Source organism: Papio anubis, chromosome 6 (genome assembly GCF_008728515.1).
Source record: "Papio anubis isolate 15944 chromosome 6, Panubis1.0, whole genome shotgun sequence".
Taxonomy (NCBI): Eukaryota; Metazoa; Chordata; class Mammalia; order Primates; family Cercopithecidae; genus Papio; species Papio anubis.
Window position 1 is genome coordinate 3971081 of NC_044981.1, and position 24061 is coordinate 3995141.

General features: G+C 42.6%; 2 protein-coding genes across 6 annotated transcripts in view; one reads left to right on the plus strand and one right to left on the minus strand.

The window, feature by feature from the left end:
* The window catches only part of C6H6orf201 (chromosome 6 C6orf201 homolog), a 50869-nt gene extending 33367 nt beyond the window's left edge, over window positions 1–17502 (plus strand). The window contains exons 3-6 of one of the 3 annotated variants that reach the window (XR_645643.3): window positions 2059–2281; window positions 8673–8770; window positions 16872–17092; window positions 17216–17502. Coding sequence is in view for 2 of the 3 variants with exons in the window: in XM_017957536.3 (XP_017813025.1) it covers window positions 2059–2281; window positions 8673–8756 (307 nt within the window). In the remaining variant the exon portion in view is untranslated. Of the gene's footprint in view, window positions 1–2058; window positions 2282–8672; window positions 8772–13582; window positions 13646–16871; window positions 17093–17215 lie in introns of those variants that run through there. The other 2 variants (XM_017957536.3, XM_003896988.3) reach the window with 2 other exon arrangements.
* Window positions 2318–22309, minus strand: ECI2 (enoyl-CoA delta isomerase 2). 3 transcript variants are annotated; one of them, XM_003896983.3, is made up of 10 exons: window positions 22224–22309; window positions 20236–20398; window positions 17499–17597; window positions 17103–17291; window positions 14611–14680; window positions 12886–12988; window positions 11993–12113; window positions 5783–5872; window positions 3945–4088; window positions 2318–2646 (listed from the first exon to the last, which is right to left on the minus strand). In XM_003896983.3, exons 1-10 carry the CDS (start codon window positions 22265–22267, stop codon window positions 2491–2493), a joined length of 1179 nt encoding a protein of 392 aa, XP_003897032.3. In that variant the 5' UTR covers window positions 22268–22309; the 3' UTR covers window positions 2318–2490. The 3 variants fall into 3 exon arrangements, with proteins under 3 accessions (XP_003897032.3, XP_009202638.2, XP_009202639.2); XM_009204374.2 differs by having other exon boundaries at window positions 20236–20388; window positions 22224–22305; XM_009204375.4 differs by lacking the exon at window positions 22224–22309 and adding an exon at window positions 21001–22184 and having other exon boundaries at window positions 20236–20388.
* Between the last annotated feature and the right edge of the window lie 1752 nt (window positions 22310–24061).

Below are 24061 nucleotides of genomic sequence, written 5' to 3' on the forward strand. Positions count from 1 at the left end.
CCGCTTGCCTTGGCCTCCCAAAGTGCTTGGATTACAGGCGTGAGCCACTGCGCCCTGCCAATTCCTACCATTTTTAAGGTGACTTTCTTGATTGGGCATTCACTTGTTTGCTGGAGGTATTTGACTAGTTTCCAAAGTTATTTTAGTCGGTCTGTATTTATTTGATGTTTCCATGGGTGTATGAGGGCTTAGAACTTCCTCTTTCATCATCTTGCTGATATCACTGTTAATTCATTTTTTCCTTGTATTTTCTTATCTCTGTTCTTTATATTAAATTCTATTGATATATCTTCAAGGTTCACTGACTCCTTCCTTTTTCATCTAGTTTGCATCTAGTGAGTCTCCTCAGTGAATTTTTATTTACATTTTTAGTTCTGTATTTTGTTTGGTTCTCTTTTCAACATTTCTCTTTTGAAAATTCATATATTTTAAAATCATTTCTAGTGTATTTTTCTTGACCTCATGGGATGTAGTAATAAGAACTATAAGACTGTGTGTAGAAATTCCAAAGTCCAGGTCATCTCAGGATTGACATGTGCAGATTGTCTATTTCACCCAAGTGTTCACATTTCCATGTTTGTTTCTATGTCACAAAATTTTGTAAATATTCTTCTTAGGGCCTTAGATATTCTATTGTATGGATGGATTGTGGATCCATATGACATAATAGACAGAGAAGCAACTGCACAGGGATCCCAGGATCTACAAGGTATAATATTTACTATATTGTGGCATTGGATGGAAGTTATGTTTTTGTGGATCATGTTACAATCATCTGGAAAATGCTGTTTTTGTTTTGGCAAGAAATCAATCTGGTTAGATTGACTACAAGCTGTCTTGATCTTCTGTGGGTGGTGGTTAAAATCCCAGTACACTTCACAAAGCCTTTGCTCTGCTGGTTTGAGTCTGTCTCACTTATGAATCAGACTTATCCGGGTTCATACGCAGAATTAGAACTTCTTTCTCTCTGCTCTGGGATTCTCTTCTTGCTTTCACTCTTTAGCCCCCAGAGGGCCCTTTTTCTTTTCAAGGTGTTTTTGTTTTCCTCAGCTTCTATTTGGCTGGCCACTCCATGGTCATCACAGCACTGCTCCACAATAGGGCTGTGCCTTTGAGGCAAAAGTATTAGGTTGGTGCAAAAGTAATTGCAGTTTTTGCCATTACTTCTAACACCATGCTCAGGAGATAAGATTCCAGCAATTCTGTTTCTTGTAATCTGGGAAACGTATCCTTGTGTAGTCGCTTCTCCGTATTTTGACACCCTTCCACAGTCCACCTGCTTTTGATTAATTTCGGCATGCTCATGTAGTTCTTTTTCATATTTCATGTAGAGATTTTAGTTGTAATTTGTGGGAGGAATGGGCAGTAGTTGACTTGTGCTGCCATTGTGGAATGAAAACTCTGCCTGGGTTTTTATCTTCATTTTGACATTTACCAGAAATTTGACTCTGGAGAAGCTAATCTCTATGTCTCGGGATGCCTACTTGAAAATGGGTAGTAGCAACAGACCTCATTTTTAATTTTTGGCATTGCTTTTGGTGGATAAAATATGATAATGGGCATTAAGCACTAGTAACTGCTCAATCGAAACTAATGCTTATTTCTATTCTATTTTCGATAAAACTGAACATTTTGGATTACAATTACTGGAATAAACAATTTAGAACTAAAAAGTTACGAGATTTGGCGAGTTAGCTAACTTTGACCTTGAAGAAAAGGTCAAACGGAAGACTAGGAAAAGCAAAATATCCCATCCTCTTCTGTAGCCCTTGGAATTACACCCTCAGTCCTTGTCAAGTGAGAGCTATGAAATCAAGACAGGATGTTGCAAGGTCAATCAAGGGAGCTTGCAGGTATGCCTTCCGTAAACTACCACATGAAACAATGGGACTCTCTAACAAATAAGAAAACAATTACTGATGCAGAGCATTGCTTTCCAATGAAATGACCCAATTTTCCCTTCATGCCTCTTTATTAAATTGTCCAAAAAAAAAAAAAACCCAACTAAGATTCTTGTTTTCTAGTAATACTATTCCTTCCATTTTGCTCCCTTGCTAGATGGCTGAAAAAGAACATGCAACCCACCGAAGACCTCAAGTCAGTGATCTGTAGGCTGTCCGCGTTTGGCCCAATTCAGTCAGTCACTGTTTGTGGACGTCAAAGTGCTATAGTGGCATTCAAAGACATGACTTCAGCCTGTAATGCTGTGAGTGCTTTCCAAAGTAGGACCCCAGGCACCATGTTCCAGTGTTCCTGGCAACAACGATTCATGTCAAAAGACGTAAGACTCTCTACTACCAAAACCCTATGTGAATTCTTAAGCTTGTTTTACAAAATTTTTATTCATCAGGGCTGTAGTGACATATCATCATTGTCACTGATATTTTAGTACTGCAAAAGGCACAATGAAGCTTATTTAGTTCAAGTACTAGAAATCAGAGGTAACAGCACATCCTTCCTTGGACATGCTTTACTCCGCTGTAGTGGTCATCACAGTTTTGATTTTCTGGATAAGAAGTTCACCACCGCATTCATGCATTCATCTGACAACCATCTTCCCTGAAGGACACTGCATTCTTCAGCATTAACAGCATGTAGTTTTTCTTTCTCTCTATTCCTGATTATCTCTTTTGAAATTCTCATGGCCTGGAAAAGCAAAACCAACAATAAGGTGAAGAGTTGATCTAGGCTTGAGGTGGTGGCTCATGCCTGTCATCCCAGCACTTTGGGAGGCCGAGGCGGGCAGATCAGTTGAGGTCAGGAGTTCAAGGCCAGCCTGGCCAACGTGGTGAAATCCCATCTCTACTAAAAATACAAAAATGAGATGGTTGTGATGGTACATGCCTGTGATCCCAGCTACTCAGGAGGCCGAGTCAAGAGAATCGCTTGAACCCGGGAGGCGGAGGTTGCAGTGATCCGAGACTGCACCATTGCACTCCAGCCTGGGTGACAAGAGTGAGACTCTGTCTCAAAAAGAAAAAAAAAAAGTTAATCTAACGGGAGTGGGATTATTCTATGATTCTGGTTCTTGTTTCTCCCATGTTCATTTAATGAATCCTGTTAAATCTTTTTTTTTTTTTTTTCTGAGACAGAGTCTCACTCTGTCACCCAGGCTGGAGTACAGTGGTGCTATCTTGGCTCACTGCAACCTCCACCTCGCTGGTTCAAGCAATTCTCCCTGCCTCAGCATCCACAGCAGCTGGGATTACAGGCACCCACCACCATGCCTGGCTAATTTTTGTATTTTTTTTTTTTTTTAATAGAGATGGGTTTTGCCATGTTGGTCAGGCTGTTCTTGCACTCCTGACCTCAGGTGATCTGCCCTTCTCTGCCTACCAAAGTACTGAGACTACAGGCGTGAGCCACCGTTCTTGGCCCTAATGCTGTTAAATCTTAAGCTGCATGTGTAATATAAGACAGGGCTTCTCGAAATTCAGTGTGCATATAAATCACTTCAGTAGGTGTGGGGCAGACCTGTGATAACACATTTCCAAAAAGCCTCAGGTAGCTGCTCAAGCATCTGGTTCCAGGCCTACATTTTGAATAGCAAGAATATAAAAGCAGTCACTCACTCACTACCACATATAAAAACAAAAGTGCTACATAGTAAGACTCTCCTAAAGTAGCTAATCCACGCTTCTCACCTGGACTCCAAAGTAAAAGTGCTCAGCAAATACTGCCTAGCATCCTGCTCAAGTAATCCCCGTACAGAACTGCCCCTCCGTCCTCACACAGAAATGGAAGGTCTATTTGATAAGTTTTGTAAAAATCAGTACTGTATTTCCAACATGACTACAGTTATTTCTTAATCCCAAATTTCGATGTGCTTAGAGGTAACTGAAGATGTGTCTTGTGTTTTTTATGACTTATTCGCTGAAGGCAAATACATTTTTCCCTTAGAAAATCATTTTCAAGGTTCTTAGAAGTAAAAGATAAATACTAACATTTGGGGGAAGCTTTGCAAATGCCTTCAGCCTGGTCCAGACTTCTTTCTGAAAAGTGCTGTCAGGGAAAACTTCAGTCACAAGTCCTTGAGCACACGCTTCTCCTGCTGTTAACTTCTTTCCGAAAACAAGCATCTCTGTTGCCTGAAATGAAAAGCAAGAAGCAAGGTTAAGACAGTAACTTAATAAAACAAGGCTTCCGTTAACTGCTTTCAGGAGGCTGAGAGAGATCTACTCATGGTCTTTTGAGGTTGCTGGTATTTCTCAGTAAGGGAGAAGCTGATGACCTCAGCAGGCAATGGTTTGCAAACTGTGTGCGGAGACAGGCTCCCAGGAAGGTCTGTAAGGGCTGCTGCTTCTGTGTGTGTCGTCGTTGGAGGGGCAAGATCAGGGGACCCAGGGCAGAAATGATCTGAAGCAGATGCTTGATTCTATAACCCACAGCAACTGTGGATTTTCCATTTTATATACTATAAACTATTATTTTAAAGAGGCAAAAAGGAAAGAAAAATCACGGTCATTGGGTCAACCTTTAGAAACTTTCAAAATTCCATTCTCTGGAAACTCTACCCAGTGATCTGGCTCTTAGAGTTTTCTTTACCTGCATTGGTACTCAAATTAGTTCTACTTGACTGAAGGAAAGTAAAGACTTACAGTTACGCTTCTGAAAAACTGAAGACATTAAGTGGATATCCTCTCTACATTTGCAGTTTCTTTTCCAGAAAAGGAATGCTCTTCTTTTTTTTGAGACAGAGTCTCACTCTATTGCCCAGGCTGGAGTGCAGTGGCACGATCTCAGCTCACTGCAACCTCCGCCTCCTGAGTTCAAATGATTCTCCTGCCTCAGCCTCTTGAGTAGCTGGGATTACAGGTGCCCGCCACCATGCCCGGCTAATTTTTGTATTTTTAGTAGAGACGGGGTTTCACTATGTTGGCCAGGCTGGTCTTGAACTCCTGATCTCAAGTGATCCACCAGCCTCGGCCTCCCAAAGTGCTAGGATTACGGGTGTGAGCCACTGCACCCGGCCAAAGAATGCTCTAATTAGTTAAATGCTCTAAGACTTGTAGAGTCAGTTCTGCCCCCTTCCCAAGTTCAATTCAGGGTCTGTGATAGCCTAATGAGAGTAAAAACATACACGTTTTTAACAAAATCCTAATAGGCAATGAAAACAGGCTTAATTCCCGCTGCCCCACTTTGAGATCTTGAAGAATATTTGCCAAGTCCTTTTCCTATAACTCAGCTTCTAGTCTTGTCACAGTCCCCTTTAAGTCATGCCACAGGGCATTGGCCACAAGCAAACACAGTGAAAGACCTGAGCAGCCACCTAACCAGCCTGGGAGAGAATACACCTGTGAGGCAGGCCGAGGGAGGGGCTGCTGTGATTGGGAGTGGCTCTGGCAGCAGTGAGCCCCCAAAACCTCCCATGTGTTAGTACTTACTATAACTCTGAAAATGAAGACATCATTATGTTTCTCCTTAGGAGACACTGGTCATCCATAAAGGAACCGAGTGGCCTCCAAACTCAGGGGACCAAGGGAGGCTGGCACAGCCCTGGTCCTTCAAGGGACTAATGCCACACAGCTGCAAGGCGGAGGTGTTGTGCTGCTTGCAATGCAGCTAGCACTAAGCAGCCAGCTGAAAGAGGATCCCAGTTCCAGGAGTTGCAGAGAGAATGTCTAATTTTCCCGCATCGCAGATACTTCCCATAGCCTGATTCCTCCACTGGTAAAACTCTTAGAGTTGAAGAGCAAATAATTAGCTTCTCTTTTGTCCACATTAGCAAAGGAAAGAACGGAGAGACCCATACAATTTTATTTTTAAACATTCCAAAAGTTACCTTGGCTGGGCTCATTATCTTCGGAAAAGTGTAAGAGGAGCATCCTTCCGGACTTTGGCCAAGGTGACTAAATGGTGTATGAAATGTTGCCTGCAGGGGCAGGAGAGAAAAGAAAACCATCTTTCCATGTGTGATATGTTTTTTTTTGAGACAGAGTTTCGCTCTTCTGCCCAGGCTGCAGTGAAGTGGTGTGATCTCGGCTCACTGCAACCTCCGCCCCTCAGGTTCAAGCGATTCTCCTGCCTCAGCCTCCCAAGTAGCTAGGATTACAGGCATGTGCTGCCATGCCTGGCTCATTTTTGTATTTTTAGTAGAGACGGGGTTTTGCCATGTTGGCCCGGCTGGTTTCAAACTTCTGACCTCAGGTGATTAACCTGCCTCGGCCTCCCAAAGTGCTAGGATTACAGGTGTGAGCCACCGTGCCTGGTTTCATGTGTTATTTTAAAAAATCACGATTTGCTTATAACTTCACAATACTTAATAATATTTATTTAAAAATTAAGATTATGTGGTTAATATGCACACACAATTCACCATTTAAAAGTGTACAGTTGGACGAGTTTTAACAAATACAGACGTATGTAGCCACCACTGCTATTGAGATGTGGAACATTTCAACCACCTTGAAAGGTTCCCGGGGCCCTTCTGCAGTCAGTCCCTCCCTCCCACCCACAGGCAACCGCTAATCTGTTTTCTGTCCCCACAGTTCTGACTTTTACAGAATGTTGTGTAAGTGGAATCCTATATTCTGTAGCCTTTTGAGTCTGACTTCTGAGAGTCACCATGCTGTTGTATAAGTAGTTTGTTCCTTGCTATTGCTGAGTAGTATTCCTTTGTATGGAGCCACAATAATACGTTTATCATTCACCAGTTAATGCCATTGGTGTTGTTTCTAGTATTCAAATGGTTGTACCATTTCACATTGCCACCAGCAATGTATGAAAGGCTACTATGAAGAAGGCTGCCATGAAAAACAAGTTGAACACCTTAAATATACATAGTCGTGTGTTGCTTAACAATGGGGATATGTTCTGAGAAATGCCTAATTAGGCAATTTTGTCATTGTGCCAACATCATGGAGTACACTTATATATACTTGGACACTACAGCCTGCTGCACACCTAGCTATGTGGTACAGCCTACTGCTTCCAGGCTACCAACTTGGACAGCATGTTATTATACTTAATACTCTAGGCAGTTATAACAAACGGCATTTGTGTATCTAAATATATCAAACATAGAAAAGGTAGGCCGGGTGTGGTGGCTCACCCCTGTAATCCCAGCACTTTGGGAGGCGGTGGCGGGCAAATCACTTGAGGTCAGGAGTTCGAGATCAGCCTGGCCAACATAGTGAAACCCCATCTCTACTAAAAAATACAAAAATTAGCCTGGTGTGGTGGTGTGCACCTCAAGTCCCAGCTACTCGGGAGGCTGAGGCACAAGAATTGCTTGAACCCGGGAGGAGGAGGCTGCAGTGAGCTGAGATCATGCCACTGCACTCTAGCCTGGGTGACAGAGTGAGAAAAAAAAAAAAAAGGCATAGTAAAATATGGTGTTACAATCTTAGGGGACCACCGTTTTACATGCAGTTTGTCATTGACTGAAATGTTGTCATGCCGCACCTGACTGTACAATTCTTATTTGTCAATTATACCTCAATGAAACTGAAAAAAAAATTAAAAAATAAAAATGTTCAGATAATTTTAACAAAAAGGTAGTTAGGAACACTTGTGTACAGGTCACTGGGTGAAAACTGAGTGTTTGCAATCACAGGTAAATACCTAAGTGGTGGAATGGCTGGGCTGTGTGGTAAATGTATATTTAGCTTAGAAGCTGCTAAACTGTTTTCTAGAGTGGTTGTACCATTTGACATTCCCACCAGCAATGTATGAAAGTTCCAACTGCTCTACATCCTCACCAAACCTAGTTATTAAAAGTCTTCTTCATTTTAACCATGCTAGTAAGTGTGTAGTGGGGTCTCACTGTGGTTTTAATTTACGTGTCCCTAACCATTAATGGTATGAAGTCTTTTACCATGTACTTATTAGACATATGTATATTTTCTTTGGTGAAGCAACTGTTAAGATATTTTGTCCACTATTTTTTAAGTTAGGCTGTTTACTTTCTTATTATATAGTTGTAAGATACACATTCAGGTTGCAAGTCTTTATTAGAGCATCAGGCAAATCTTTTTTCCTGCTCTGTGGTTTCAGGCAAATCTTTTCTCCTGGTCTGTGGCTTATCTTTTCATTTTCTCAATGATTTCTCTCATATGGTTTTAATAGCCCTTTACATTTCATTTTGTCTAACCTATTCATTCCTCACCATTGCCCATTTTTATTTTAGCTTTATAGACAAACTTTAAAAAGTACTGTAGAGAGATCAGCTTTTGTTACATGAGTTGAAAAACTGTTTCCTCAATCTGTCATTTGTCTTAATTTTGCCCCAGTGGTTTTTTGATTGGCTTTAACTACTGGAATTAATTCAATATTGCTTATTTAGTATATAGTCATTTTTAGTTTTTTTCGTTTTTTTACATTTAAGAAACATTTTTGTAAGTAAATTATGAAAGTAAATTTGAAATTATGAAAGAATGTTAATTTAAAATTTATAATATGTATTCAGATGATAAGAATATCTAAATTTATCTAAATTTTCATATTTAACTTCATAATTTGGCCATATGTATCTAAATTTTATCTAACTTCAATACTAAGAACATTTAGATTTCATTTCCTATAACCAGACACGGTGTTATTTTTAATGCATAATTGTTAGAAGATATAAATCTATAATGTATGCTATGCAGCATATAAATAAAAATAATCAAAAAATCAAAATATTTTTAAAAGTTTGTTAATGTCATGTATCTTCTTTTTTTATCCAAAAGAAAACTTATTCAAAAAAATGTACCCAGAAGACACAGCCTAAGGAATGTAAGCAGGAAACTGAGAAAACTGCCAACAACAGCTAAAGGGACACAAACAGGTACATGCAAAGTTGCCAATAAGCAGCATTTAAAATGCTTATTTTCAGAAAGAGAGCAGAAGATGGAGTTAAGGGTTTAGGCTCTGGCATCAGACTACTTAGTGACTTTGGGAAGGTTTCTTACCCTCTCTGGGCCACAGTTTTCTCATTTGTAAAATGGGAACCAATCCTTCTTTTTTTGAGATGGAGTCTCACTTTGTCGCCCAGCCTTGAGTGCAGTGGCACAATCTCGGCTCACCGCAACCTCTTGTCTCCCGGGTTCAAGCGATTCTCCTGCTTCTGCCTCCTGAGTAGTTGGAATTACAGGCATGTGCCATGACACCCAGCTCATTTTTGTAGTTTTAGGGGCTTCACCATGTTGGCCAGGCTGGCCTCAAACTCCTGACCTCAAGTGATACACTTGCCTTGGCCTCCCAAAATGCTGAGATTACAGGCATCAGCCACCATGCCCAGCCTAGACTGTAAAAATTATTTTTGCCACATTGGAGGAGAATGTTTGTTTTTATAGACAGGGTCTCACTCTGTTGCCCAGCCTTGAGTGCAGTGATGTGATCTTAGTTCACTGCCACCTCTGCCTCCTGGGTTGAAGCAATTCTCTTGCCTCAGCCTCCCAAGTAGCTGGGACTATAGGCGCCCACCACCACGCCTGGCTAATTTTTGTATTTTTAGTAGAGATGGGGTTTCACCACATTGGCCAGGCTGGTCTTGAACTCCCGACCTCAGGTGATCCACTTGCCTTGGCCTCCTAAAGTGCCGGGATTACAGGTGTGAGCCACTGCACCCAGCCAAGTCCTTCTTTCATAGGGCTGCTCTGTACATTATGTGAATATGTATGCATGTATGCGTATACTTATAATAAATACAATGCATGTAACAGAGTGCCTAAACAGTGACCAAAGATTTATCATTGTTATGATTTCTACCTTTTTCTTAACTCATACAGGAAATGTATCATTTGCTGACAGAGCTAATAGGCATTAGTAACGATTGCCCACAGTACAAAATAGATAAAATGTACTAATTAATATTTTGGTTATATGGGTTAAATATTAACCCATCATTTAATATATTTATTCTTGAAGCCAATAATGATAAATCCTATAAAACGATTTTTTTCTACAGCCTTTTCCTTTAGCATATTTCCATTAGTTTATTTATTTTTTACTTATATATTTTTTTGAGATGGGGTCGCGCTCTGTCACCCAGCTTGGAATGCTGTGGTACGATCTCGGCTCACTGCAACCTCTACCTCCTGGGTTCAAGCAATTCTCCTGCCTCAGCCTCCAATGTAGCTGGGCTTACAGACACCCGCCACCAAGCCCTGCTAATTTTTATATTTTTAGTAGAGATGGTGTTTCACAATGTTGGCCAGGCTGGTCTTCAACTCCTGACCTCAGGTGATCTGCCCACCTCAATTTCCTTTATTTTAAATTGATGCTTGGTTTATTAGATTGGGTAAACTTTTATCAGCAGATACTATTTGACAAATAAATTTTACTTTTGGCCAAATTTTTTAACATTTAATATACATATGCAATATACATTATAATATATAGACTAGATACGTTTTATATATATTGTGTATATATCTTCTCTGATTTCAACATTTATTATAATTTATATCATAAGATGGAAGTCATCAAAATTTTTAAAAGGACGACGTAGGCCAGGCTCGGTGCTTCACACCTGTACTCCCAGCATTTCGGGAGGCCAAGGCGGGCGAATCACTTGAGGTCAGGAGTTCGAGACCAGCCTGGCCAACACGGTGAAACCCTGTCTCTACTAAAAATACAAAAAAATTAGCTGGTTGTGGCGGCGTGAACCTGTAATCCCAGCTGCTCAGGAGGCTGAGTGGGAGAATCGCTTGAAGCCCGTAGGTGGTGGTTGCAGTGAGCCAAGATCATGTCGCTGCACTCCAGCTTGGGTGACAGACTGAGACTTCCATCTCTTAAAAAAAAAAAAGATGTATATTGAAAGTAATTTTCAATTCAGTGGGAGAATCAGAACAAGATTCAAATACAATATTTGCCCTCCAAGTATTAAAGAAAGAGATCCCCAATTTTAGGTCAGGAACTATTGACCCAGTCCCTGTTAAAAGCAGGTCGATGACTAATCAGTCATCTAACACAAGACTGTGAACAAAGACATTGATTTCTGCCTTTGAACAGAAACCTCTACCTACAAAGGTTGGGCAGCCTGGCACCTAGAATCTCATTTGCTGTTTTTTGCAGGAAAATTATTCGTAAGAATTAGGTCTGTCAATACATCCAATCTGGTTCAATGGAATCCAGCAAAAGAAAACTCAAAGAATTAAGGATGCTATTATATGGTCCTGTGTATCAGTGGGGAAAATACCTCTGGACAAAACTAGAAATCTCTTCAGTGGTAAAAACCATGTTTCCTAGAAGGCTGTAATCAGCACATTTTACCATCACATAAGCATAAGTCACTGGAACAATCTGATGCCCTAAAGGTGGTTATTAGGTGCTTGTAATGATAAAAATTGGAAACAGCCTAGGGTTCCAGCAGGCAGGGGCTGGTTAAACAAGATAAGTTAATAACCCAAATGTTAGGACTGGTTATCTCTAGGTGGTAAAATAAGGAGTGATTTTTACCTTGTAGCTTTTCTTGGTACTTTTTCATATCTTTCAAAATTTTATTTTCCACTATGACATATATATTACTACTATAGTAAAACTAAAAACTAAAATCTATATAATGCAATGGTGAACACGAGGCTGAATTGTGTTCTGGGCAAGGAATTTCTCAGAGCTTCAGTTTTCTTATCTGCAAAGGGAGTGAGAGTAGATAATGCTCACAGTTCCTTCTCATTCTAAAATTCTAAATCCATTTACTCAGTAAAAAGGATTAAATAATCCCTTGCACAACCTGCAAAGATGCTGTTCCTCCCTCCCATAACAAATTTTCAAGTGTCTCCTGAATATTTCAGAGTAACATGAAAACTTGAATACCTGTTGTGGAACTTGATTAGAATCTAGAACAATCAGAGTTGGAACAATGTTTACAACAAAATGCAAGTTAATAATGAAAGAAAAATAAAATCAGTCAAATTAGACTAATGCTTTGGGAAAAATCTAAATTCAGTTAATTCTACCACAAACAACATGTAACCTGCTTATGACTGGCAACGCTGAAGGAGGATTCAAAGGCTACCGTCTCGCGCTGCTTGCCTGACCTCTTGCTTTCTGAGAGCTGACTTACCCTGTCAGATGCATACACGGCATCGAATAACCCAAGGAGGGTGACGGAGATGCCCACAGCTGGACCATTGACCACTGCAATCAGAGGCTTAGGAAAATCTATAAAACAGCCCACAAATTCCCTACAGAAATGGAAACACAAAATCATGAAATGTGCCAAAGCAGCATGACTGAAGCATGGGCAAGACGGTCTGACTCTGAGATAAAACCTTTTGTCAGGCTGGGTATTTCCACTGCCACCACCGGCAGCGCCTCCCTGTCCTGCCACTTCCCTGATCTTCCGCACCGGATTCATCCAGGGCATCCATTTGAATGGCAGTGGATGGAAGACCAACCAGAGAGACCTACGGGTCAGCCCTGGTTTGAATCCTGTATTCTGGACCGCGAGTTCAGGGCTGTAAACCAGCCGCAGTCTTAGAGATGAGGTTGGGTGACTGAGCACACGCTGCAATATCACAGCAAGTGGCAATGACAGATTTGGCAGGAAAAAAGAGGAAAGCCTTCATGACGTCCTCCTGTGTTTTGTAAGACTCCTCTGAGTCTCCTACTTTCATGGAAATGAATTCATGGAATTCGCCCATTCCGCTGGCTGGATGAGAATTTGCCACATTCCTCTACCTCAATGCAAGATAATTTTGTTTACAACTATAGCTCACTTTTATGTTTTCCAGTCAAATATTATGAGACCAGCAGGATGAACAGGTAACAGAGGTCAAAGACAGAGAATGAATGCCCACCTATGGATGGAGGCAGTTTAGAGAAATATGCTTGTCCAAAGTCACAATTAACTGCACTGACACAGAGAAGTAGATATTTCACTTTTGCTCAACTAAATACCACTTTGATGACTAAGAACGGGCGCTCTGGGATCACAGGAAGGTCAGTTACTCTTACCTCAGTAAGATGGCACCATTTTTAGCTTTCTCCTCTACTCCACCAGGGGGAATATCAGTGAAGTTAGTCAGGTCATTCCCACTACTGTAATAGTCACCATTTCCTATAAGTAAGAAAATCAACAGATCCCTCATTCATTCATCCTATAATTCTTCAGTATCTACTGCATGCAAAACTCTATGGTTAGGCACGGGAAATACACTGGAGAACCAGCGATGGTTCCTGCCCTAACTTACAAACTAGTGAGTACACTGGACACTGATCTATAAAAACACACAGATAAATGTAGCTAATGCCACTGTTGAAATAGAGGAGAGGTGCATCATGAAATGAGGGTATGTACCAGGAGGGTTGGTCTAATCAGGGACTTCAGGAAAGAACTTTCCTAAGGAAGGGACAACTGAATGGAGATCTGTGCAAAGGCTCTTCGGAGAGGTTATCCCCAGTGTAGATGAAATAAGAGCCACTGTAGCTGACTCAGAGAAAGCCAGGGGGAAGCTGGTGCAGGGTGTGCACTGGCAGAATAGACCTGACGGTGCTTTGTAGATCCCATGAGGAAGTTTTTCCTTTATTCTAAGAGCCATTGAAAGTGTGCTTCTGAGTGTGTGTGTTTAATTAAAGTATAATTTATATATAATAAAACAACCAGTTCTTAATTGTTCACTTAGTTGTTTTAATATTTTTAAATACCCACAAGATCACCATCCAAAACAAGATACAGAACATCTCCATCACCCCAGAAGTTTCCCGTAGGCTCCTTTCTAGCCATCCCATCCCACCTGCTCCAAGGCAATCACTTTCTGACTTCAATTTCCACAGAGAAGAACTTCTGCCTACTGTAGACCTTTCTACAAATGGACTCATACAAATATGTAAACTCCTGTCTTTATTTTGCTGAACTGCGTTTTAAAGATGCATCCATATTCTTGTATCATTTATTCTATTTGATTGCTGAGTACTCCATTGTACAAATAGTCAACAATTTGTTTACTTATCCATGTGTTTTTGAACATTTGAGTTGTTTTCTGGTTTTGGCAGTTATAAATCAGGTTACCATGAGTGCGCCTGTAAAGTCTTTTTGTGGACATTATGTGTCTTAATTTATGTTGGGTAATTGCAAAGAAGTGGGTATCTGTGGGTTTTTAAAAATATTTTTTGTATATTTATAAATCAGAGTATGACAGTACTGGAAAAGAACTTAGAGTTTTAATTATTTATTTTTTTTTGAGACAGAGTCTTGCTCTGTTGCCCAGGCTGGAGTGCAGTACTCTGACCACCTCCTACTCTGCCCACACTAGATAAGCCTCAGCACCTCCTCTGAGTTCCCTGCTGCTTCGTACTTTCTACCCTCCTCCTCTTTTGAACATGATAGTCCTCTGTTAATTCCAAAAGCTCCAGGAATATTTCTTTCTTGTTCCCTTTTGGAAAAAAAGTGGTTCGCGATCTCAGCTCACTGCAACCTCCACCTTCCGGGTTCAAGTGATTCTCCTGCCTCAGCCTCCTCAGTAGCTGGGACTGCAGGTGTGTGCCATCACGCTTGGCTAATTTTTGTATTTTTAGCAGAGATGGAGTTTCACCATGTTAGTCGGGCTGGTCTCGAACTCCTGATCTCGTGAGCCATCCGCCTCGGCCCCCGGCTCTCAGAGCTTTTTAACTCAATTTCCTATCTATTAAGACGTCCCTCAAAATAGGAATTTAAGTAGGATGTCTGAGAAAATCTCTTACCTGTTAAAACAGTGATGGCTGAGTCATCCTTGCTGGCGGCTTTAAGTGCATGCATAATTTCATGGTACATCTGTGTAATGGGAAGACAAGGAAAAGAAAAGAACTGTGAACACAGGACTCATCCACCAATGGATTCACTAAATGTCAGGCTGGAAGCCTGCTCTCAGCAAAGTGCCTAACATTTATTTTGGCTGTATTTTACAACCAAAAAAGGTGGACCGATACACCTGAAAGAATTTTCATTCCTTTTACAATTACTTGGTGCATATTATGTACCTGGTGCTATGGTAAGAGCTGCCGGCTATAAACCACTTTTTTTCCAAAAGGGAACGAGAAAGAAATAGTCCTTGAGCTTTTGGAATTAACAGAGGACTATCATATTGAAATGAGGAGGGGGGTGCAAAGCCTGAAGCAGCAGGGAACTCAGAGGAGGTGCTGAGGCCTATCTAGAGAGGGCAGAGAGAGAGGTGGTCAGAGAAAACTTTCTACAAAGCAACGTCTCTGTTGTGACCTCAAGGAAGCCCCTGGCAGTCTGGGAAGTGTCTGGCTGGAATTTTCAAGACACTGTAATGGTATTCAAGGAAGGGGCCTCAAAATTTTAAATCAGCAACATTTCTGAAAATCTTGGACATGCAACTACATAGCTTTTAATGCATTTAAAACAGGTGCAATTTCAACCTTAGATGAGATTTCAGTGTGGGAAAGAATGAAGAGGGTGGATACTCATAGATACAAATATACTGCAAAAGAAACATGGACTTCACATAAAACAGCTGGCCCTCTGTATCCATGGGTTCCACATCCATAGATTCAACCAATCACAGATCAAAAATATCTAGAAAACAATTCTGTGTCTATACTGAACATGTACAGACTTCTTCTCTTATCATTAGTCCCTAAACAATAAGGTATAACAACTATTTTAATAGAGCATTTACATTGTATGCAGTATTATAAGTACTCTAGAGATGATTTAAAGTATATGAAAGTGTATATAGAGGTTATATGCAAATATTACGCCTTTTTATGGGGGACTACAGGTTCCGCGGATTTTGGTGTCCATAAGGAGGTCCTGGAACCAATCCCCATCAGATACCAAGGGATGACTGTACATAAATAAGCATCTAAGCATTTCTCCTGAGGGAAGTGATAAGGAACTCACTCCATCATTATTATAGTTATAACACAACACAGCAGGGCAACTGGTGAGTCCAGGATTAGAAGATGGATTATCAGGGTTTCTTTTTTTTTTTTTTTTTTGCGATGGAGTCTCACTGCGAGGCCCAGGCTAGAGTTCAATAGCGTGATCTCAGCTCAACCACCACCTCCCCAGTTCAAGAGATTCTCCTGCCCCAGCCTCCCCAGTAGCTGGGACTACAGGCGCACACCACCACGCCCAGCTAATTTTTTGTATTTTCAGTAGAGATGGGGTTTCACCATGTTGGCCAGGCTGGTCTTGAACTCTTGACCTCAAATGATCTGCCCACCTTGGCCTCCCAGAGTGCTGGGATTACAGGGGTGAGCCACCACGACTGGCTATCAGGGTTTCAATTTAGGTTTTGCTGCTTATTTGTTATGTGAACTTGAGCAAGTTACTTCTTAATCTAATTATCTTATTATTAAGACATGATAACAGTAGGCTCCTTGTGAGGATTAAATAAATGTCTGTGTGGAGAGTGCTGGCACTCATTAGGCACTCTGTACAGAGTAGCTGTTATTACCATAGCTGTAGAGAAATGAGTCAGGGCAAAGTGGAAATAAAGTTTGAGCATTAAATGCTTTATGAGTTGAATGACATATATCCCACTTCAGGAAATGCTGAAGATGATTTTAAAGTCAGTATGCTCTTTCTGCCACAATGGAGGTTACTGACCCAACAGCCATAGTCCTCTCAAATTTTAGTCCCAGTGGAGCACCAAGCATCCAATTAATTCCCTATAATTTTTTTCAAGGAGAAGGGGCTAAAGTGGTTATTTTATTATCATTCTAGTTCAATGCGAGATTCAAAGACTGAAGTTGCCAAGTGAAGCAGCTACTTTAAAGCCGAGTTGGGTAATGATTTAAGATAAAGTCCTTCTCTCCTTTCTCCCTATACTTGTAAAAAAGGAAGCCCCCATGCAAGCAGAAAGACTGACTTTCACGTCTAAGTGACATGAAGATACCCCTGGGAGCAGTCTACACCAACATAGATGGCTTCTATGCGAATTCTCTCACAGCAACATGTTTCATTTATATTAATTTATTTGTGCTTCCATCATTAGGAAAATCACGGTGCCTTTTGGGTATATCAGAACCCACCTGAAGTTCACAAACTCTAAACAATGAACGCTCGACTCTGTTGTATGAAGTAGCCACAATTACCAACCTTCCTGCACAAATCAAACAAGACATACCATAAAATAGGAATGATGCTGAAACTCTACAGCTTTTGCGTGAAACACATAGAAGAAGAAAAGAAAAACAGGACAAACTCCGAGGGCAGGTAACATTACCTCCACGTTCAGGGCATTTTTCTTTGTGGGCCGGTTTAACATGATCTTTGTGATGCCGTCTTCGGAGGTCACCATCAGAGTTTCATACCCAGTTGATTTCCTGTCTGTTCCAGGCTCCACCTGACTAGAGGATTCCAATGAAGAACTCAAACTGGACACCAAATCCACATAGTTCTGCCTGGCAGTTTCCTGAATGGAAGATGACAAACAGCCTCAGCCCATGGTCAATGAATAAGCACGTTGAGAAAGTTACTAGACTAATAACTAGCATCTTGCAATGAAGAAAGAATAGAAGCACATCAAGATCTTGAAGGCTCCATTTATAATGGCTTAATGAGAAGCACCAAACTTCTTTAGAATGACAGCAAATAAAAGCAGAGTAACTAGTAAATTCACCTTGGGCAGGCTGCCAAGGGCATTCCATGCATCCCATTTGGCCTTGTTGATCAAGTCAAATACACCTGGTTTGGGCATGTTACAAGGTCCTTCAGTGGCCTGTGAAAAGGAGAGGGGCAATATAGTCAAGTGACCATGTAAACTGGACCCCTAAATATTTAAGACCCATAAAATCCACAGGCGCATGAATGCCTCCCCCAAATCCTTTCACAGGGTATGTAAATTGATCTGAATTCTCCCCTCCAGTCTTTTTGGTGTTATTGCCAAAAATGCACAAACAACAGAAAAAAGACTGGAAATAAATAACTGCCTGTCTATGAAAATAAAGGTTTTGGGGAAGTACTTTCTAAAAAAATCTAATGATTCATTAGTTTTATATTGGTAATCATATTTTCCACAAACAATCAAAATATTCAAGCAAACAATCTTTAAAAGGAACTAGTCAACAAATATTTGGAAACCGATAGCAGATTCCAAAAGCCCATCTAAAGGTACGAAAAGACACCACGAATTCAGTGGTGGACTTTTGGTACCTGGGCAACGAAACTGCAGCTGAGGGGCTAGGGTGGGGCTGTCAGAGCCACTGATTCTTAGGAAACTTAACTGAAAAACATGTAAGTAAAATGCAAAAAGGAATTAAATTTTATTTTTGAGGCTAGACGGAGTGGGTATTTTGAGATGAATAATTATATCCCATTCAGCTACTTTTCAGAAATGGCAATTTAAAATTCCACTTAAAATTTTAAAATTTTATAATACAGTTAGCTAAAAGAGGAAAGAAGAAAGAGTCTTTGGAAAACAGGCCGGGAGGCTCACACCTGTAATCCCAACACTTTGGGAGGCGGAGGTGGGTGGATCACCTGAGGTCAGGAGTTCGAGACCAGCCTGACCAATATGGTGAAACCCCATCTCTACTAAAAATACAAAAATTAGCCAGGCATGGTGGCGAGTTCCTGTAATTCCAGCTACTCAGGAGGCTGAGGCAGGAGGATTGCTTGAACCTGGGAGGTGGAGGTTGCAGTGAGCTGAGATGGTGCCACTGCACTCCACCCTGGGTGACAAAGCAAAACTGTCTCAAAAAAAGAAAAAGAAAAAGGCAGTAAAGGAGGCTATGAATTTCTTTAGATAGAGATAGTGTCATCTGGCAAGAGTTAGCCAACGTAGAAGTTAGAGGGAACACAGCCCACAGCATAAGGGCTTGCCCTTGTCTCCTGACTGTCCTCAATGCTACCACCGACTGCAAGGCTGGAGGGCGCCCAAGACCACCCTCAAGTGCAATAATTTACTAGAAAGACACCCAGAACTCACTGCAAGTTGTTAAACGCACAGTTAGTAGTTTATTAAGGGAAAGGACAGAGATGAGAATCATCCAAGGGATGGAGGATTGGGGCAGTAGCAAACGTGGAGTTTCCACTGTCCTTTCCCCATGGAGTCAGGACAGGGCACCTCTCCCCGAACTGATGTGACAGGGAGTCCTGCCAACCAGAGACGCTCAGCTCATCCAGTCTCAGTGTCCAGAGTTTTCAGTGGGGTCCATCACCTGTGCCTGACCGTATAACCTGAAGCCCCCACCCTAAATCACATTGTTAAGACAATCCAGGCAAATAAAGACACTCCTGTCAGGCTTTAGAGATTCCCTTCCCAGAAGCCAAGGACAAAGCCACACGTCCTTTGGGACAAGGTTAAATTTTTTACTGTACACACCCATATGAAAGAGAAGCTCATACCCATCATAGCACAGAAAAACAGGTAACACAGGAGCCCAGAGAGGCAGATACGTCGGGGAAGTCTTTGGCATTGAAACTTCAAAGCTTTAGGTTTTAAATTTTGTTATAAACATTTCCAAACATACCAAAGTAGAATACGATAATGAATTCCCAATACCCATCATCCAGGTTCAACAACGATCAAATTGCCTTACTTGCTTCATCTCTCTCTCTCTCTTCTTTTTTTCTTTTTTTGACAGAGTTTTGCTCTGTCACTCAGGCTGGAGTGTAGTGGCGCAATCTTGGCTCACTGCAACCTGATTCAAGCGATTCTCCTGCCTCAGCTTCCCAAGTAGCTGGGATTACAGGTGCACACCACTACGTCCAGCTAATTTTTGTATTTTTAGTAGAGACGAGGTTTAACCATGTTGGCCAGGCTGGTCTCAAACTCCTGACCTTAAGGGATCTGCCCACCTCAGCCTCTCAAAGTGCTGGGATTACAGAAGTGAGCCACCGTGCCTGGCCTCATCTATCTTTTTCTTTCTTTTTTTGCTTAGAGAACTTCAACTATCCATTCGGTTTCACCCCTATATCCTTTAGTATGCACTTCTTAAAAATATCAACATTTTCTTATATAACCTTGACACCATTAACAATGATATCTAGGTATCTTCTAACACTCTGACCTTATTCAAAACTTCCCCAATTATCTTAAAAATACCTTTTTCAATTGATTTATTCTAATCAAGAGCTAAATAAGGTCTACAAATGTGAATATTGTATCTCGTAAGTCTCTTTTACTCTGGCGTGACACTGAGGCACTTTGTGCCTTGATAATATTTCAAGGTCTAATATTAAAAAACTTGTGCACATATACATATACATAGATATATATACACACACACACACACACTTAAGAGGGAGCAAGACAAACCCAAAATATTAAGGCTACATTTTAGTAAACACACAGTTTATCTACTTAAGGAGTCATTTGCCCAAAATTATTTAAATGTCAGACCGTAGGCATTTACCTGCTTATACAGTGCGTAGAGTTTTAGCTTCACTTCATTTCCTGGATCCTTCTTCAAGAGTTTCACTTGACTCATTGCATTTTCAAAGTCCTTCTGACTGGCTCTCATTGCTGTTCTATTCAGGTGCAGCTGAACTACTGGGAAACTAATGACCTGCAGAGAACTACAATTAGGCAGACTGATTTCTATTTGTTCCCAACCCTCACATTTCTGCAGCCTGATTTCTAATTGTTCCCAGCCCATACATACTAAAATGCCATGTTTGTCCATATTTTCTTTATACTTGCCTCAGCAAACTGGCTGCAAATAATTGGCTGTAAGGATTCCAAGATAGTAACTCAATACGGAAGCTAACAGTACTAACTTTAAATAAAAGGAAAAGTAAATAACCAACCATCCAGGGAAGTATTTGTAAGCAATTTAAGATAAAAACAGCCAGAACAGGAATACCATGTAAATTTTGCCAAAAGCAAGAAGTGAAGCGCATGCAAGACAGTGAACAGCAAGAGACCAAAAAGCTAAAGTGCACAGAATTTTGTAACGTGTCCCAAAGTCCTGAAACAGCCTCTGCACTCACTGATAAGCCATAAACCATATCAGGTCAATTCTTGTCTCTTTGCTGGAAAACCGGTTTCCAACATACACACAGGTGGAAGGAAGGGAGAATGGATGTGAATATACAAGAAATATTCAAAAGGGCATAGGAACAGTTGCTGGCATTCCAGACAGAGCCACAGCCTTCTCAGCAGATGGGAGGGAACCTACCTGCAGTGGAAGGGAGTCAGTGAAGGAGGCTCAGCAGGCGTGCCCCTTTCTGTGGGGATGTTTAACTAGCCAGCCAGGAACAGAGCAGAAACAGCAACCACCGCGGGGTGATCAGCAGGTTTTTAAGCACACATAGTGAGCGGGGGTGGGGTGGCAAACTTCAATGCACAGGACTCAGACCAAAAGCAAAAAATGGATGTTCACGACGATGACCCGGAATAGTAGAGTTAATGGCATCAAAGATGACTAAAATAATACAGGTTACAAAGCCCAAACCTCACACACAAACACAATTATGTAACTCGAAAATGGTACAATGAACTCTAGGTTCAAACTTTGGACTATTAGTAACTGATTCAGTAAGATCAGCCTAAGGTAAGTTTTATATTAAAATGATTTTCTGTAAAGGGAAAAACTGCATCTTATATGGCAAATTCCAAGTAGAAAACGAAAGAAAAATTTAAAATGTCCACAAAAAGAAGAAACGTACAAGTTTCCACAAAATGTGGAACAAATTTATTTATTTTTAAATAAAGCGTGAGTTTTAAAAACAATTAGCAAAAACACGACCATTTAAGAAATACATAAGGTCGGGAAAATCACTAATAATGTTACCACTATCAAGGGCACCACCGTGTTTCGGTTTTGTTCCCTACACACAGATTCGTGCGGGGTTCCCGGGACCCCAGGGAGGTGGAGCGTGCTTCTTGGCCGTTACTGCGTACCCGGCCATTTCACTTTACAGCATACGAGTTCTCCAAAGAGCAAAGAGTGTTAAGTCCACACGAGTGGTAACGGCTTGCGTTTACCTCGCTTTTAGCAAGCAACGCTTTGCACCCCAGAGGCAGCCCGGCTGGGAAGTGCAGGCCCGGGTGTCCGGGGAACCACCGTGCCCAGCTGGGGCGGCTCACCCGCCCGGAGTCCGGTCCCCGGAGGATGGGAGCGTGCGCGAACGCAGGCGGAGACCTCGGCGACTGCGGACAGAGAACCACAGCCCTGACATTCCGACGCGCCCATCCTGACCCCTCTGGGCCCATCGGTGCAGGAGGGCGCGCGAGTGAGGTGGTTATCTTTTAGTACTGCCTCGCTGGAAAACCAGCAAAGAAAGTCCTGTTGCCACCTAGACAATAGGGAAGGAGGGTCTTCCAACGGCCACGACCTTCGCCTGGACAGCGGTATCCTGCGGGCGACCTTGGGCCGGGAGGCCGGGGCTCCAAGCTTACCTCGGACACCAACGCTGTGCAAGTCTCCAGGCCAAGTGCGCCATCGCTACCCCGTGGGCGGCTCAGGGGCGGGGCCGGGGCTCGGGGGCTGCGGAGGTTTGGGGGTGGGGCCGGGGCTTGGGTGCGGGGCGGGGCCGAGAGCAGAGCCCAGGCAGGAGCCTGGGGCATGGGCGGGGCCAGGGTTGGGGCGGGGCCAGGCTGAGAACGTAGCCAGGCCGCGTTCGGCGTCGCTAGCCCGTGGGCGGCTCTGGGGCTGCGGGGGCTCGGGGGTGGGGCCGGGGGTCGGGGCGTGGGCGGGGCGGGGACTCTAGGCGGTCAGGATCCGGGACTGAGATGCGGGGGCGGAGCCAGAGCGAGGCGGGGTATCACCCGGGAGTGGAGGAAGGGCGCGGGGCGCGGGGTGCGAGGACGGTGATCCGGGGCGGACCTGCGCGGCGCGTGGGGCGGGGCACAGATGCTCCCCGACCTGGCTCCGAGGAACTGCGAGCTGGAGGCGCGGCTGTTCTCTGGGCGGACCTCAGCAAAGCGAACCCTGCGGTTGCCGGAGCGCTGAGCGCCCTGCCCGGAGTCCCGCGGAGCCTGGCGAGGAGGGGTAGCTGCATCCTGAGGGCCAGCCGTGAGCCGGGAGATGGGGTAACAATTGAGGGCGTATGCTTAAGAGCAGCTAGGTCATGCACCCCCAAATCGAAGGTTTGCAGACCTGGTAGGACACCTGGGGATCAGAAGTGATTTTTGGAGTATGCAACTTTTTAGTGTCAGTTAAGAGTTCGTGGATATTTTTGAGTTCTGCTGAGGCATATGCAAAGTATTTTCTTTGGGGAAGAATTCTTAATAGTTGGAAGGGCCTTGGCTGTGTCACCTTGTCCAGTTCCCAGAGAACCAAAAAACAAAACAGAACAAAACAAAACCACCCCTCTAAATTCTGTGCCCAAGTTGTCCTATCCAAGCATGCCTAGGCGTTTTAGTATTAGGTAGCTGACACTTGTGGACCACCTATAGTGAGCCAGGCTAATTGTAAGTCTTTTGACAACCCTGTAAGGAAAACGATATTGCCTTTTTGAGCTGATGTGGAAATTGCCCTGTTGAGCACATTACCCTGTTGAGCTGATGTGGGAACTGAGACCCAGAAAGATTAACCTGGTGAATTCCCCAAAGACATGAGGCTTGCAGGTGGGCAGAATCCAAGTCTTAAGTAACTTTAGCACTAAGTTTCATCAGGTAGATCTGGGTAATAGTGTACGTGGGGCAACACCGAAAGTCAAATAGAACAATTTGGGCTTATCCCAAAGCCTTTCTCCAGATTTTTTTTTTTTTTTTTTTTTTTTGAGATGGAGTTTCCCTCTTGTTGCATAGGCTGCAGTGTGATGGCGCAATCTCGGCTCACTGCAACCTCCACTTCCCGGGTTCAAGTGATTCTCCTGTCTGGGGCTCCCGAGTAGTTGGGATTACAGGCATGCGCCACCAGGCCTGGCTAATTTTTTGTATTTAGTAGAGATGGGGTTTCACCTTGTTGATCATACTGGTGTCAAACTCTTGACCTCTGGTGATTCACCCGCCTCGGCCTCCCAAACTGTTGGGATTACAGGCGTGAGCCACCACACCCGGCCTCTCCAGATATTACAGAGTGGTAGTTGGTAGGCAGAGCTGCCTCTCTCAGAGACCTAGACTCTCTCCAAGGCTGTTAGGTGACCCTCAGAGGTGATGGAAATGCAGTAATCAGATATTGCAGATAATACAAGACTCATTCATTTCCAGAAGATGAAACGGCTGTCGTGGAAATATTTTTAAAATCTCGTACTGGTAAGCATATTTTGATAGTGAAACCTTTTGCAATACAA

Excerpts from the sequence above, each read along its gene's own strand:
- ECI2 (XM_003896983.3), bottom strand. The coding sequence starts at position 22,267 with ATGGCGCACTTGGCCTGGAGACTTGCACAGCGTTGGTGTCCGAG. Across the intron at positions 17,292-17,498 it reads CCCTTGGCAGCCTGCCCAAG|GAAACTGCCAGGCAGAACTA; the intron begins GTGAATTTACTA and ends TCTTCCATTCAG. Across the intron at positions 12,989-14,610 it reads AGCCATCACTGTTTTAACAG|GAAATGGTGACTATTACAGT; the intron begins GTAAGAGATTTT and ends TCTTACTTATAG.